We start from the raw sequence: 15354 nt of genomic DNA, 5'->3' as shown, positions 1-15354 counted from the left end.
CCTAGTATAGTAGTAAGTATTGCTTTAGGTGTGCTAGTTTCCAGAATACCTCATGCCATTAATCATAGCCAGGGAAATAAGAATCTGTGAGTGCATCTTCTCCAAAGGTGTGGTGGTTTCTTGTGGCAAATATAGAATTAGTAAGTATTGTCAATCTTTGTGAAGTATGGCTAGGTTCATTTTCTTTTTAATTAAATATAAAATGTGAATATTAAGTTGTGAACACTCCCTTTGTAAGTACTTCTTTCACATCTCTCGGCACTTTGTCTACTTGGATCTCCTAAACAGTCCATGTGGTTTGGCAAGTTTCTTCCTCGTCCCTGTCTATTCAGATCTGTAATTACAGGACCCAGTGATACTTCTATTTGGTTAATTCTTCAAGAGCCGTAGCTCCAACATGCAGGGATACAACATGAAATGTTTGTGCTTCCTCACATTTTATCTTCATACATATACAAACGTATTTATGTATGTATGTATTCTCTTGGGATTCACTGTGTATTGACTGTTTTTCACATTAACATTTATATTATGAATATTTGTGAATTTGAGTCATATTCTCTCATATACTATACTCATTGTTTAGCTGTTCTGTCATTCGACATACAGGTTGTTTTCAATTATTTGCCGTCATAAACAACCTGTGATATGATGAAAAAAAAAAATCTTGGTGTGTGCTCAAATCTTTGTGCCCCTCTTGAATTGTTTCCTTAGGGTAAATTACTAGAACTAGAATTGCAAGCAGGTTATTTTTATCTTTGGGACATTGAGAACTGTGGCTTGGACAAGTTGTTTGTCTTCTGCTGTAGGTGGTTACAGGTCCTAGAATCAGTTGTGTTGTCCCACTGCTGGCAGGATCATCGGGTCTTATGATAGTACAGTGTGGACATGGTCCAGGGGTCACTGTCCCTGCCCTTGTTTTTCCTGTTTCTTTTGTTCTTTTAAGTTTGCTACTGTAGACGAATCAGATCTTAACAAGAATAAAGCCAGAGTCAGAAATAAATAGAAATGGAATCAGCAGATCAACAAGTTTTAAACTTTTTTTAAAGTTTACATTTTAAACTCTTTTCATACATGTGGTAAAATTGCCCTTCCAGAAGGATGAATGAATCTAAATTTACAACTAGCAACATATGGAGCACACTTTTTATTTATTTTTTTCTCTTTGTTTTATTTTATTTTAATTTTTATTGGAATATAGTTGATTTACAATGTTGTGTTAGTTTCATGTGTACAGCAAAGTGAATCAGTTATACATATACACATAGCCACTCTTTTTTTAGATTCAAATGTGGGGTTATTATTTTTTTATTGGAGTATAATTGCTTTACCACGTTGTGTTAGTTTCTGCTGTACAATGAAGTGAATCAGTTATATGTATACATATATCCACTCCCTCTTAGACTTCCCCCCCATCCTACCCATCTAGGCCATCACAGAGCACTGAGATGAGCTTCCTGTGCTCTATAGTATGTTCCCGCTAGCTACCTATTTTACTCATGGTAGTGTATACATGTCCATCCTGATCTCCCAATTCGTCCCACCCTCCCCTACCCCCTCTGTGTCCACATGTCTGTTCTCTACGTCTGCACCTCTATTCCTGCCCTGCAAATAGGATCATGTGTAACATTTTTGTAGATTCCACATGTATGCGTTAATATACGATATTTGTTTTCCCTTTCTGGCTAACGTCACTCTGTATGACAGACTCTAGGTCCATCCACATCTCTACAGATGACCCAATTTCATTCCTTTTTATGGCTGAGTAATATTCCATTGTATATATGTGCCACATCTTCTTAATCCATTCATCTGTCGTTGGACATTCAGGTTGTTTCCATGTCCTGGCTATTGTAAATAGTGCTGCAATGCAATGAACATTGGGGTACATGTGACCTTTTGAATTATGATTTTCTCAGGGTATGTGCCCAGTAGTGGGATTGCTGAGTCATATGGTAGTTCTTTTTTTAGTTTTTTAAGGAACCTCCATACAGTTCTCCATAGTGGCTGTATCAATTTACATTCCCACCAACAGTGCAAGAGGGTTCCCTTTTCTCCACACCCTCTCCAGCATTTATTGTTTCTAGATTTTTTGATCATGGCCATTCTGACTGGTGTGAGGTGAAACCTCATTGTAGTTTTCATTTGCATTTTGGAGCACACTTTTTAATACCTCTTTTCCAAGTTGGGAAGTCAATCATTTTTTTGAAATGTTTTTGCCAATTTACTTGGTTAAGTTTTTATTATTTGATCTTGCATGTCCTTGATTTTCACAATGTTAAACATTTTTCATGTTTCAGTTATTTGTTTTTATTATGTGAACTTGTCTCTTCATGCTTTTTATATACTCATGCTGATTTTTCTTATAAATTCTCATGAATTCCTTAAATATTAATAAGATTAACTTGTGTCCTTGGTATTTATGATCTGGCACTTAAATTGTTACAGCTTTACTAAGAGCCGTTGTATAGCATACATATTAAAAACCTTAAAATTATGTGTACTTTTTGGTCCAGAAACATTTATACAAAAAAATTATGAACGTGTACAAAATTTTAGTTACATAGGTGTTTATCATATCATTGTTTATTATATTTGAAAACATGGAAAGCTACTTAACAATACAGGATTGAAAAGTGATAACTGATGTATACAGGGTATTAACATAGCTATGAAAAAGATAGACTATGTGGAACAAGGAGATTGGAAAACAGAATAAATAGTATTATCTTACTTTTGAAAATATATGTGCCTGCACATAGACACCCATGCATGGTCAAATTGTCCTGGGTTCTGAGATGTGAGAGGTCACTCGTTTCATTTTGTGTCCCTGTATTTTTCTAAGTAGTCTATTACATATATTTGAGACACAGATTAAAGAGCTATTCCAAGAAGCACAAACATATTTAATAAGAAACTCCCTTTCAAATCTGTTTTAAATAAGAATTTCAAGCCACTAGCCCAATTTTACTCCCCACTCCACCCCAAAAGATACATACTTTTTTTTTTTGAATACCTTTATTGGGGTATAATTGCTTCACAGTGTTGTGTTAGTTTCTGCTGTACAACAAAGTAAATCAGCTATACGTATACATATATCCCCATATCCCCTCCCTCGTGAGCCTCCCTCCCACCCTCCCTATCCCACCCCTCTAGGTCGATACAAAGCACCCAGCTGATCTCCCTGTGCTATGCAGCAGCTTCCCACTAGCTATCTATTTACATTTGGTAGTATATATAAGTCCATGCCACTCTCTCACTTCGTCCCAGCTTTCCCTCCCCTCCCCCTGTCCTCAAGTCCGTTGTCTACGTCTGTGTCTTTATTCCTGCCCTGCCTCTAGGTTCATCAGTACCGTTTTTTTAGATTCCGTTTTATGTGCGTTAGCATATGGTATTTTTCTCTTTCTGACTTACTTCACTCTGTATGACAGACTCTAGGTCCATCCACCTCATTTCAAATAATTCAATTTTGTTCCTTTTTATGGCTGAGTAATATTCCATTGTATATATGTGCCACATCTTCTTTATCCATTCATCTGTCCATGGACATTTAGATTGCTTCCATGTCCTGGATATTATAAATAGTGCTGCAGTGAACATTGTGGTGCATGTATCTTTTGGAATTATGGTTTTCTCAGGGTATATACCCAGTAGTGGGATTGCTGGGTCATATGGTAGTTCTATTTGTAGTTTTTTAAGGAACCTCCATACTGTCCTCCATAGTGGCTGTATCAGTTTACATTCAGTTTACAATGGTGCAAGAGGGTTCCCCTTTTTCCACACCCTCTCCAGCATTTATTGTTTGTAGATTTTTTGATGATGGCCATTATGACTGGTGTGAAGGGATACCTCATTGTGGTTTTGATTTACGTTTCACTAATCATTAGTGATGTTGACCATCTTTTCATGTGTTTGTTGGCATTCTGTATGTCTTCTTTGGAGAAGTGTCTATTTAGGTCTTCTGCCCATTTTTTGATTGGGTTGTTTGTTTTTTTGATATTGAGTTGCATGAGCTCCTTGTACCTTCTGGAGATTAATCCTTTGTCACTTGCTTTGTTTGCAAATATTTTCTCCCATTCTGAGGGTTGTCTTTTCGTCTTGTTTATTGTTTCCTTTGCTGTGCAAAAGCTTTTAAATTTCATTAGGTCCAATTTGTTTATTTTTAATTTTAGTTCCCTTTCTCTAGGAGGTGGGTCAAAAAGGATCCTGCTGTGATTTATGTCATAGAGTGTTCTGCCTGTGTTTTCCTCTAAGAGTTTGATGGTGTCTGCCCTTACATTTAGGTCTTTAATCCATTTTGAGTTTCTTTTTGTGTATGGTGTTAGGAATTGTTCTAATTTCATTCTTTTACATGTAGCTGTCCAGTTTTCCCAGCACCACTTATTGAAGAAGGTGTCTTTTCTCCATTTTATATTCTTGCCTCCTTTGTCAAAGACAAGGAGACCATCTGTGCATTGGTTTATCTCTGGGCTGTCTATCCTGTTCCATTGATCTATATTTCTGTTTCTGTGCCAGTTGTAGCTTTATAGTATAGTCTGAAGGCAGGGAGCCTGATTCCTCCAGCTCCATTTTTCTTTCTCAAGATTGTTTTGGCTATTTGCAGTCTTTTGTGTTTCCATACAAATTGTAAACTTTTCTTGTTCTAGTTCTGTGAAAAATGCCATTGGTAATTTGATCAGGATTGCGTTGAATCTGTAGATTGCTTTGGGTAGTGTAGTCATTTTCACAACGTTGATTCTTCCAATCCAAGGGCATGGTGTATCTCTCCATCTGTTTGTCTTGTCTTTGATTTCTTTCATCAGCATCTTATAGTTTTCTGCATACAGGTCTTTTGTCTCCTTAAGTAGGTTTATTCCTAGGTATTTTATTCTTTTTGTTGCAATGGTAAATGGGAGAGTTTCCTTAATTTCTCTGATTTTTTCGTTGTTAGTGTATAGGAATGCAAGAGATTTCTGTGCATTAATTTTGTATCCTGCTACCTTACCAAATTCATTGATTAGCTCTAGTAGTTTTCTGGTGGCATCTTTAGGATTTTCTATGTATACTATCATGTCACCTGCAAACAATGACAGTTTTACTTCTTCATTTCCAATTTGTATTCATTTTATTTCTTTTTCTTCTCTAATTGCCATGGCTAAAACTTCCAAAACTATGTTGAATAATAGTGGTGACAGTGGGCACCCTTGTCTTGTTCCTGATCTTAGAGGAAATGCTTTCAGTTTTTCATCATTGAGAATGATGTTGGCTGTGGGTTTGTCATCTATGGCTTTTACTATGTTGAGGTAGTTTCCCTCTAGGCCCACTTTCTGGATTTCTGGAGAGTTTTTATCATGAATGGGTGTTGAATTTTGTCAAAAGCTTTTTCTGCATCTGTTGAGATTATCATTTTTTTTAAGTTCATAGCATATTTATTGTTAATGAATTTTTCCTAGTTAGTATCTGAACAATATATACACTTATAAAATAAACATGATACCAGATGCTACAGTACAGATTTTCTTCTTTTTAAATTTTCTACATCTATACTCTCATATTCCATGTGATCCAGTTCTCCTACCTCTTCCCTCTATTCTTATGACTTTGAAAACTTCAACCAGGCAGCACTCCATGATGCCGTTTGATACAAACACCATCATAAACACAAACTCAGGCACTTGAATTACAAGGCAATCAAATGGTTTTATCCTTCAGTTTGTTAATATGGTGTATCACATTGATTGATTTGCATATATTGAAGAATCCTTGCATTCCTGGGCTAAACCCCATTTGATCATGGTGTATGATCCTTTTAATGTGCTGTTGGATTCTGTTTGCTAGTATTTTGTTGAAGATTTTTGCATCTATGTTCATCAGTGATATTGGCCTGTAGTTTTCTTTCTTTGTGATGTCTTTGTCTGGTTTTGGAGTCAGGGTGATGGTGGCCTCGTAGAAAGAGTTTGAGAGTGTTCCTCCCTCTGCTATATTTTGGAAGAGTCTGAGAAGGATAGGTTTTAGCTCTTCTTTAAATGTTTGATAGAATTTGCCTGTGAAGCCATCTGGCTCTGGGCTTTCGTTTGTTGGAAGATTTTTAATCACAGTTTCAATTTCAGTGCTTGTGATTGGTCTTTTCATATTTTCTCTTTCTTTCTGGTTCAGTCTTGGAAGGGTGTGCTATTCTAAAAATTTGTCCATTTCTTCCAGGTTGGCCATTTTATTGGCATTAGTTGCTTATAATAGTCTCTCATGATCCTTTGTATTTCTGCAGTGTCAGTTGTTACTTCTTTTTCATCTCTAATTCTGTTTATTCGAGTCTTCTTCCTTTTTTTCCTGATGAGTCTGAGTAATGGTTTATTAATATTGTTTATCTGCCCAAAGAACCAGCTTTTAGTTTTATCTTTGCATTGTTTCCTTCATTTCTTTTTCATTTATTTCTGATCTGATCTTTATGATTTCTTTCCTTCTGCTAACTTTGGGGTTTTTTTGTTCTTTCTCTAATTGTTTTAGGTGTAAGGTCAGGTTTTTTATTTGAGGTGTTTCTGGTTTCTTGAGGTAGGACTGTATTGCTATAAGCTTCCCTCTTAGAACTGCTTTTGCTGCATCCCATAGGTTTTGCGTTGTCGTGTTTTCATTGTCATTTGCTTCTAGGTATTTTTTTAATTTCCCCTTTGATTTCTTCAGTGACCTTTTGGTTATTTAGTAGCATATTGTTTAGCCTCCATGTGTTTGTAGTTTTTACAGTTTTTCTCCTGTAATTGATATGTAGTCTCATAGCATTGTGGTCCGAAGAGATGCTTGATAGGATTTCAGTTTTCCTAAATTTACCAAGGCTTGATTTGTGAACCAAGATGTGATCTATCCTGGAGAATGTTTCATGTGAACTTGAGAAGAAAGTGTATTCTGTTGTTTTGGGATGGAATGTCCTATAAATATCAATTAAGTCCATGTGGTCTAATGTGTCATTTAAAACTTGCATTTCCTTATTTATTTTCTGTTTGGATGATCTGTCCATTGATGTAAGTAGGGTGTTAAAGTCGCCTACTTTTATTGTGTTACTGTCAGTTTCCCCTTTTATGGCTGTTAGCATTTGCCTCATGTATTGACGTGCTCCTATGTTGGGTGCATAGATACTTACAATTGTTATATCTTCTTCTTGGATTGATCCCTTGATCATTATGTAGTGTCCTTCCTTGTCTCTTTTAGTAGTCTTTATTTTAAAGTCTATTTTGTCTTATATGAGTATTGCTACTCCAACTTTCTTTTGATTTCTATTTGCTTGGAATATCTTTTGCCATCCCCTCACTTTCAGTCTGTATGTGTCCCTACATCTGAAGTGGGTCTCTTGTAGACAGCATGTATATGGGTCTCGTTTTTTTATCCATTCAGCCAGTCTGAAGACACATACTTTCTGTTTCAAACATTCCTAGAATGTACTGCCCTAGAGTATCTGATTTCGGTTGGCAATTTTGGGGGGAAACTAGATGGTCTTAATATTCCTTGTTTTAGGGCAAAGCAAGTTCTGGCTGATATGTTTGTTGGAAGATTTTTAATCACAGTTTCAATTTCAGTGCTTGTGATTGGTCTTTTCATATTTTCTCTTTCTTTCTGGTTCAGTCTTGGAAGGGTGTGCTATTCTAAAAATTTGTCCATTTCTTCCAGGTTGGCCATTTTATTGGCATTAGTTGCTTATAATAGTCTCTCATGATCCTTTGTATTTCTGCAGTGTCAGTTGTTACTTCTTTTTCATCTCTAATTCTGTTTATTCGAGTCTTCTTCCTTTTTTTCCTGATGAGTCTGAGTAATGGTTTATTACTATTGTTTATCTGCCCAAAGAACCAGCTTTTAGTTTATCTTTGCAATTGTTTCCTTCATTTCTTTTTCATTTATTTCTGATCTGATCTTTATGATTTCTTTCCTTCTGCTAACTTTGGGGTTTTTTTGTTCTTTCTCTAATTGGTTTAGGTGTAAGTTTAGGTTGTTTATTTGAGATGTTTCTGGTTTCTTGAGGTAGGACTGTATTGCTATAAGCTTCCCTCTTAGAACTGCTTTTGCTGCATCCCATAGGTTTTGCGTTGTCGTGTTTTCATTGTCATTTGCTTCTAGGTATTTTTTTAATTTCCCCTTTGATTTCTTCAGTGACCTTTTGGTTATTTAGTAGCATATTGTTTAGCCTCCATGTTTTTGTAGTTTTTACAGTTTTTCTCCTGTAATTGATATGTAGTCTCATAGCATTGTGGTCCGAAGAGATGCTTGATAGGATTTCAGTTTTCCTAAATTTACCAAGGCTTGATTTGTGAACCAAGATGTGATCTATCCTGGAGAATGTTTCATGTGAACTTGAGAAGAAAGTGTATTCTGTTGTTTTGGGATGGAATGTCCTATAAATATCAATTAAGTCCATGTGGTCTAATGTGTCATTTAAAACTTGCATTTCCTTATTTATTTTCTGTTTGGATGATCTGTCCATTGATGTAAGTGGAGTGTTAAAGTCGCCTACTGTTATTGTGTTACTGTCAGTTTCCCCTTTTATGGCTGTTAGCATTTGCCTCATGCATTGACGTGCTCCTATGTTGGGTGCATAGATACTTACAATTGTTATATCTTCTTCTTGGATTGATCCCTTGATCATTATGTAGTGTCCTTCCTTGTCTCTTTTAGTAGTCTTTATTTTAAAGTCTATTTTGTCTTATATGAGTATTGCTACTCCAACTTTCTTTTGATTTCTATTTGCTTGGAATATCTTTTTCCATCCCCTCACTTTCAGTCTGTATGTGTCCCTACATCTGAAGTGGGTCTCTTGTAGACAGCATGTATATGGGTCTCGTTTTTTTATCCATTCAGCCAGTCTGAAGACACATACTTTCTGTTTCAAACATTCCTAGAATGTACTGCCCTAGAGTATCTGATTTCGGTTGGCAATTTTGGGGGGAAACTAGATGGTCTTAATATTCCTTGTTTTAGGGCAAAGCAAGTTCTGGCTGATAAGGGGACATTGTTGTTTGGTTCTCTACTCTGACTCTTGCTGCCCAGGAGCTGTCTTACTTTCAGCTTTTCTCTCCACAGCCTGGAAGCAAGATGGTGTCCTCTGCTAAAGCCGCAGTGCCCACTGTCAGCGACCAGGCTGCAGCCATGCAGCTGAGCCAGTGTGCCAAGAACCTTGCCACCAGCTTGGCAGAGCTGCGTACTGCCTCGCAGAAGGTAAGTGGACCCTTGTCATGGCAGTTAGCTTGTCAGGAGTGGAGCTTTTAATTCCTTACTGTTGGTGTGACCTGGGTGCTCCCCAGGGCCTGAACACTGCCTGGCATATTTCTTGGTGCAGTTGTCCATTTCATCTCTTGACCACTAAATATGCTCGTGTGGATTGGCTTTTGCCACTTTTAGCCGCTATCTCCTCGACTTAGTTATCACCTTCTGGTTACAGATGACTTTGGTTACGCTATGCTAAGTTGCATACTTCCCCTCCTCCCCTGCCCTGGGACAAGCAATGGTCTATTTCTCACAGTCTTAGGGGAGACCGATCATCAGTTTCTTGGTGCCAGGTAAACTGTGGGCATAGTAAGTGATGATTTCTTCCAGGTGTTATCTTGTGAACTTAATAACATTATATAGGCAGCAAATCTACTTTGGAGGATCATCTATATTATCTTTGCCCTGAGAGGTTTCCACCTCTTAAATGGGAGCATTCACCTTAACAAGATCCTCAATAGAACAGAACTGGGGATTAATGCATTTCTGTCTCTGGGATGTGTTAATTACCAAAGGGCCTCATTACTGTACTGTTTGATGTGGTATTAGCATGAAGTTCTAGCATGAATTCATTTTTCCTCGTTGTAACAATCCCTTTATAGAAACAGGCAGCCTCATATATGAGCAAGGGAAGAAGGTTAGAAGCTGATTTGAATTTGTAATATAAACAGTGCACTACATCACCAAAGATAAATATCTAGAGTTTTAGGTTATATCTAATAAAAAAGTTATTTTGAGCTCTCTTTCTCAAAGAGAGGTCCAGGGACCATCTGCACTGGAATCACATGGGGGCATTTAGGATGCAGGTTCCTGGGCCTCACCTCTGAGCACCCCAGTCAGAATCTCTGGTCATAGAGCCCAAATATCTGCATTTTAACAAGTTTCCCCAGTGACTGAACGACACACCCACCTCCAACAACTGCTTTGGAGCAGTGAGCCCCGAAGTGGGACTCAGGCAACATTGTGCAGTGGATTCAGGAAGACTCTGTGAGAGCTTTTTATGATTTTAATATATAGTGTAAGGGTTAAGAATACAGGCTCTAAAATCAGACCACCTGCATTCAAATTCTCGCCTTGCCATTGACTAATTTTGTGACCTGGGCAAGTTAATTAACCTCTCTGCCTCAGTATTGTCACCTAGTAATACTCACACATAGAAATCAATCAAATAGTGTGTACTGCTGCTGTTGTTACTATTATCTAAAAAAGAAAGACGTTAAGATACACCAGTATTTAATATACTTGTATATGTATAATTTACTAACATTTACGTGTATAATTTATTAACATGCGTGTTGGGGGTGTGTGATCAAAGCATTTGGAGACCGCTGTTCTAGATGATCACAAGAATGAAGTCGTTTTCTTAAAAGTTTTTATTAAGGAAAAAAATCTTTCATAGCCTTCAGTATGGAACGATAATGGTTTACAATCTAGAAATTTGTAAAGAGATTCAGTAAGGTTGACATAGACTTGTCTGAAGAGTCCTGGGTTCAGTTGTTTATTCGTTCCTTCATCCACCCCACGCTTCCCAAGTTTTTGTGTGCACACATACTGTGCTAGGTGCCCCATGTCTAGAACCCAGACACAGTGAATAAGGATCCTCTTAGTTTGAGAGGTAATGTATTTCAGATATAAACAGCTTCAAGGAAAATTTAAGTATATCCAGTTATGAGACACACATAATTGATTATTTAGGGAACTTAGGACTGAGGTCCTGATTGAGCATGATTTTGTGCTCTCAGGAAATGCTTGTTACCCTTGCTTCCTATTGCTAGATTTGGAGAGTCATTGGTTGTATCCAGAAACGCATTTCATATGTTGCAAGGTACTGGGGATGCTTTTCCCGAGCAGACTGTTGTGCACATATTCCCACCTCTGTTGACAGGCCCATGAAGCCTGTGGTCCCATGGAGATCGATTCAGCACTGAGCACTGTGCAGACCCTGAAGAGTGAACTGCAGGATGCCAAGATGGCTGCCGTGGAGAGTCAGCTGAAGCCACTCCCAGGGGAGACGGTAGGAGATGTTGGTGGCAGCTGGGGTCTGGGACTCTACCTCTGTTAGGAAGTCAAGACATTTTTAGAGTTGGGGGGAGGGGTGGTCAGTGTCTCAGTTTCAAGTGTTTTTAATGCAAAGCCCTAGAATAGCCACATTTTCTAGAACAGTGTTATGATAGAGATGGCCCTGAGGGGGCCTCTGGTGATGGGCCTGTGTGTACCTGCCTGGAGTGTGGCTGGGGATGACCAGGCATCAGTTCCTATTCATCCCTCTTTTCCATAAACAAGACCTGGCGTTTGAGGCCAGTGTTCTAATCCTGCAGGCTTTTTCTGAAAAGAATGCCCAGTGCAGCTGGAGGAGTTCTGGCTTCTTGGTCCAGGTTGTGTCATCCACTACCTAAACAAATGTGTGTACTGTGTTATACTGTTGGCTACAGTGGACCAGGCTCTGTTTTTTACTTGAAGGAAATGCCTCTCTTAGAAAACATGTTGTGGGGTTAAAACTGCATACATTTCCTGATGCTTTTCTGAACTCTTGCAGCGTGCCCAAAAGTTCTCTTCCAAAATGTTGTCCTCATCTAGTAATTGAATAATTACCCTTACCATAGGGCTTTATTGACTTTATTCTCTGAATTATTTATTCCATTGACAAAGCAAGACGACGTGCTCGTCATGGGAAGCAAGCTCTTTGCCCGTTTTCATAATCTCATTTACCATTCCAAACCTCTATTCCTATTGCATTTCCCTCTGGTTAGAACTCCGCAAAGTATAATGATCAAATTGAACAATGTTAATGGTCCCACGTGCCAGGAAGGTGGAACAGCTGGATGTCTGCTCATTTCCTGCTAAGGCATAATTAATTCTCACTAAGGATTTGTTGCAGACTTCTGAATTAGCTTCTGAAAGCATAATACTAATGGCTACCATTTGTTGAGTACCTACGTTAATTCTCTGAAAACCTTCTGAGCTAGATACTGTGATCTCAGGACACAGAGACTTGGAGAGTTCAGTGACTTACCCCAATCTCTCAACAGCTAGCAAGTGGGGAAAGGAAGCAGAGGGCAGGGTGTGAACTCATTTGTTTATCCTGAAGCCTGGGTTCTTTCCCCTCTATCACCCTACTTCTTCTTAGTGCCATTGGTGTATTAGGTGGGAAAGAGTTGAGGCCCAGAAGTTTGATCTGCATTATTTTGGGGCTAAGACTTTAGTGGATGATTTACCTCTTCTAAGCTATCTTCTTCCTTGAATCTTCTTACAGCTGGAAAAATGTGCTCAGGACCTGGGAAGTACATCTAAAGCAGTGGGCTCCTCCATGGCGCAGCTCCTGACCTGTGCTGCTCAAGGCAATGAGCACTACACAGGTGAGACTCACACCCTTCGTGATGCCCTGAGGCCAGGTACAGACCACTGGGCTGGTGCGGGGAGTTTGTTGATTTGACAATGAACCTGACTTTTTTATTTCAGCAGTTCAACACACATTTTTCAAGCACTTTCAACATGCTTGTTACTGGGCTTGATGCTAAGCATACAAAGACTAATCAAATATGATTCCCCCAAACTATTTGAGTCACCCCTATTAGACTATAAGCAGATGGTAATTACAGACCTCTGCAACTGTGTATGTCTCTTGAAATCCCACTAAAGGAGACAAAGAAAGAAAAAGTCAAAGAAAATGAGAGAGAAGAAAACAAATAAGATCTCAAAGAAGTTGTCGAAGATGGAAGGAGACAGATGAGTGGTAACTGAGAGACCCCAATAAATAAAAACCTAAAGTTGTCCAGGGATAGGGAAGCTAACAAGAAGCAAGCTGATTGGTGCTGCAAAACTCTGGGAGGGTTTGAGCCCTGGAGACACCAGGTACCCCTGAAGCAGGAGTACTGTATAAGGAACAGAATGTATAAGGAAAAATACCTGGTGATACAAAAAAAAAAAAGAATGTTCTCATAGTCGGAAGTCTGTTTCTATCTAAAATGGAGACAACAAGAAGTTTCAATATTAGCCCATTACTTGAAAATGAGAACTACATCAGGACTTCCCTGGTGGCGCAGTGGTTAAGAACCCACCTGCCAGTGCAGGGAACACAGGTTCGAGCCCTGGTCCAGGAAGATCCCACATGCCACGGAACAACTAAGCCCATGTGCCACAACTACTGAGCCTGCGCTCTAGAGCCTGCGAGCCACAACTACTGAGCCCACGAGCTGCAACTACTGAAGCCTGCATGCCTAGAGCCTCTGCTCTGTGACAAAGAGAAGCCACCGCAATGAAAAGCCCGCACACCACAACGAAGAGTAGCCCCTGCTCACCGCAACTAGAGAAAAGCCCGCGTGCAGCAACGAAGACCCAACACAGCCATAAATAAATAATTAAATAAATCCATCCATCCATCCATCAGAAGAAGAAACCTTAAAGAACTGAGTGGCTCTATAAGTAGGAATCAGGTGAAGAGGAGATGGATTGTTGCTTTTGTTTTATAGTAGTACAGCTTGAATATTTTTTTTTTTGAAATATACATTACTATTAAAGAATAATATACATCCAGAGGAGAGTATAAGTCCTAAATGTATATCTTCCTGAGTTATCCCAAATTGAATACACCTGAAAAACCCCTACCAAGATCAAGTAATGAGCATGTTTGGCATCCCAGGGGAATTGCTGGGTCATAGGCTGTGCGGCCACTCAGCTACAGTCCTTCCTGCGGTATCTGAAATTTCCACTTGTTCTACATCCTGGTCACCACATCTGCTTTGTCAATATTAGCCATTCTGTTGAGTGTGTAGTAGAATCACATTATGGTTTTAGTTTGCGTGTCCCTGAGGAACAGGGCAGTTGAGGATATTTTCAGTTTATCAGCCATTTGGATACCTTCTTTTGTGAAGCATCTCTTCATGTCTTTTGCCCATTTTTTAAAAATATGACTTTTCTGCCTTTTCCTTATTTATTTGCAGGAGTTAGTTGTCACATATATATGTATTTCTTGTATCTTGTGGCTTAACCTTTTCACTGTTTTAAAGGTGTTTCTTGATAAACAGAACTTAAATTTTAACATAGTCCAATTTACACTTCTCCTTTATGGTTAGTGCTTTTTGTGTCCGATTTAAAAATTTTGCTTCTCCAAGTCATGAAGATATTCTTCTCTGTTATAGTCTAAAGGCTTTGTTGTTTTACTTCCATATTTAGAACGACGATCCACCTGCAATTGAGTTTTATATGTGGGCAAACAGGGTCCTAGTGTAGTTGCTTTTGCACCAGGGCATCCACCCATTTGACCCAGCACCACTTTCTGAAGCGACCCTCCTTTCCCCAGTGGTCTTGAGGGCAATTTCATTATAAATTAAGGGCATAAATGTGAGTCTGTTTCTGAACTTTTGCTTCTTTTTCATTGCTTTAATTGCCTGATCTTACCTTAGTACCATACTTTCCTAATCATTGCAGTTTTATACTAAGTGTTAATATCTGATACTGTGAGTCTTCTGTCTTTGTTATTCTTCCTCAAGTTAGTGCTGACTTTCCTTGACCCTTTGTATTTCCACATCTGTTTTAGAATCAGCCTGTCAATTTGTACCCTCCCCCCACAAAAAACCCTTTCGCTTGTTTTTTTGTTTGTTTTTTTGATCGGGGTTACCTGAATCTGGGGATAATTGAAATCTTTACATTACTGAGTCTTCTAATTTGTGAATGTGGTATATCTCTACATTTCTTTAGATTTCCTTTCTCTCAATACTGTTTTATAGTTTTTTGCATAGAAGTTTTTGTTTTCATTAGAGTGTGCGTTATAAATCTTTTACTTTCATTTTTTCTCTATGAGTATATTTAATGCATGTGTGTGCATGCATACCTATGCGTATCATGTAGTTGTTCTTTCAGAGGCGGAGGAGTTGTTTGTTGGTGAGACAGTATTTTCCGTTCAATTGGAGTATTTGGTCTGTTTATATATAATATAATTACTGATATATTGAGGTTTGTATTTGTCATGTTACTATTTCTTTTCTATATGTCCCACCTATCCTAGGCTCCTTTATCTCTCCTTTCTTGCTTTCTTTCAGATTTATATGTGCTTTTTAAAATCTATTTCTCTTCCCTTGATTAGTTTATTAGTTCTACCTTCACTGCCTATTCTTTTTTTTTTTTTTTTTTTTT

At 38.3% G+C, this 15354-nt stretch overlaps 1 protein-coding gene across 1 annotated transcript in view; it reads left to right on the top strand.

Annotated features, from left to right (window-relative positions):
• Positions 1-15354, top strand: part of TLN2 (talin 2) — a 447872-nt gene that overhangs the window by 316404 nt on the left and 116114 nt on the right. The window contains exons 26-28 of the mRNA XM_024735251.1: positions 9040-9174; positions 11108-11236; positions 12476-12578. Coding sequence (XP_024591019.1) covers positions 9040-9174; positions 11108-11236; positions 12476-12578 — 367 coding nt within the window. The remainder of the gene's footprint in view (positions 1-9039; positions 9175-11107; positions 11237-12475; positions 12579-15354) is intronic.

Source organism: Neophocaena asiaeorientalis, unplaced genomic scaffold, assembly GCF_003031525.2.
Source record: "Neophocaena asiaeorientalis asiaeorientalis breed wild unplaced genomic scaffold, Neophocaena_asiaeorientalis_V1.1 scaffold264, whole genome shotgun sequence".
NCBI classification, from domain to species: Eukaryota; Metazoa; Chordata; class Mammalia; order Artiodactyla; family Phocoenidae; genus Neophocaena; species Neophocaena asiaeorientalis.
The sequence above is the reverse complement of the archived record's forward strand: the minus strand, read 5'-3'. Positions and strand labels throughout refer to the sequence as shown.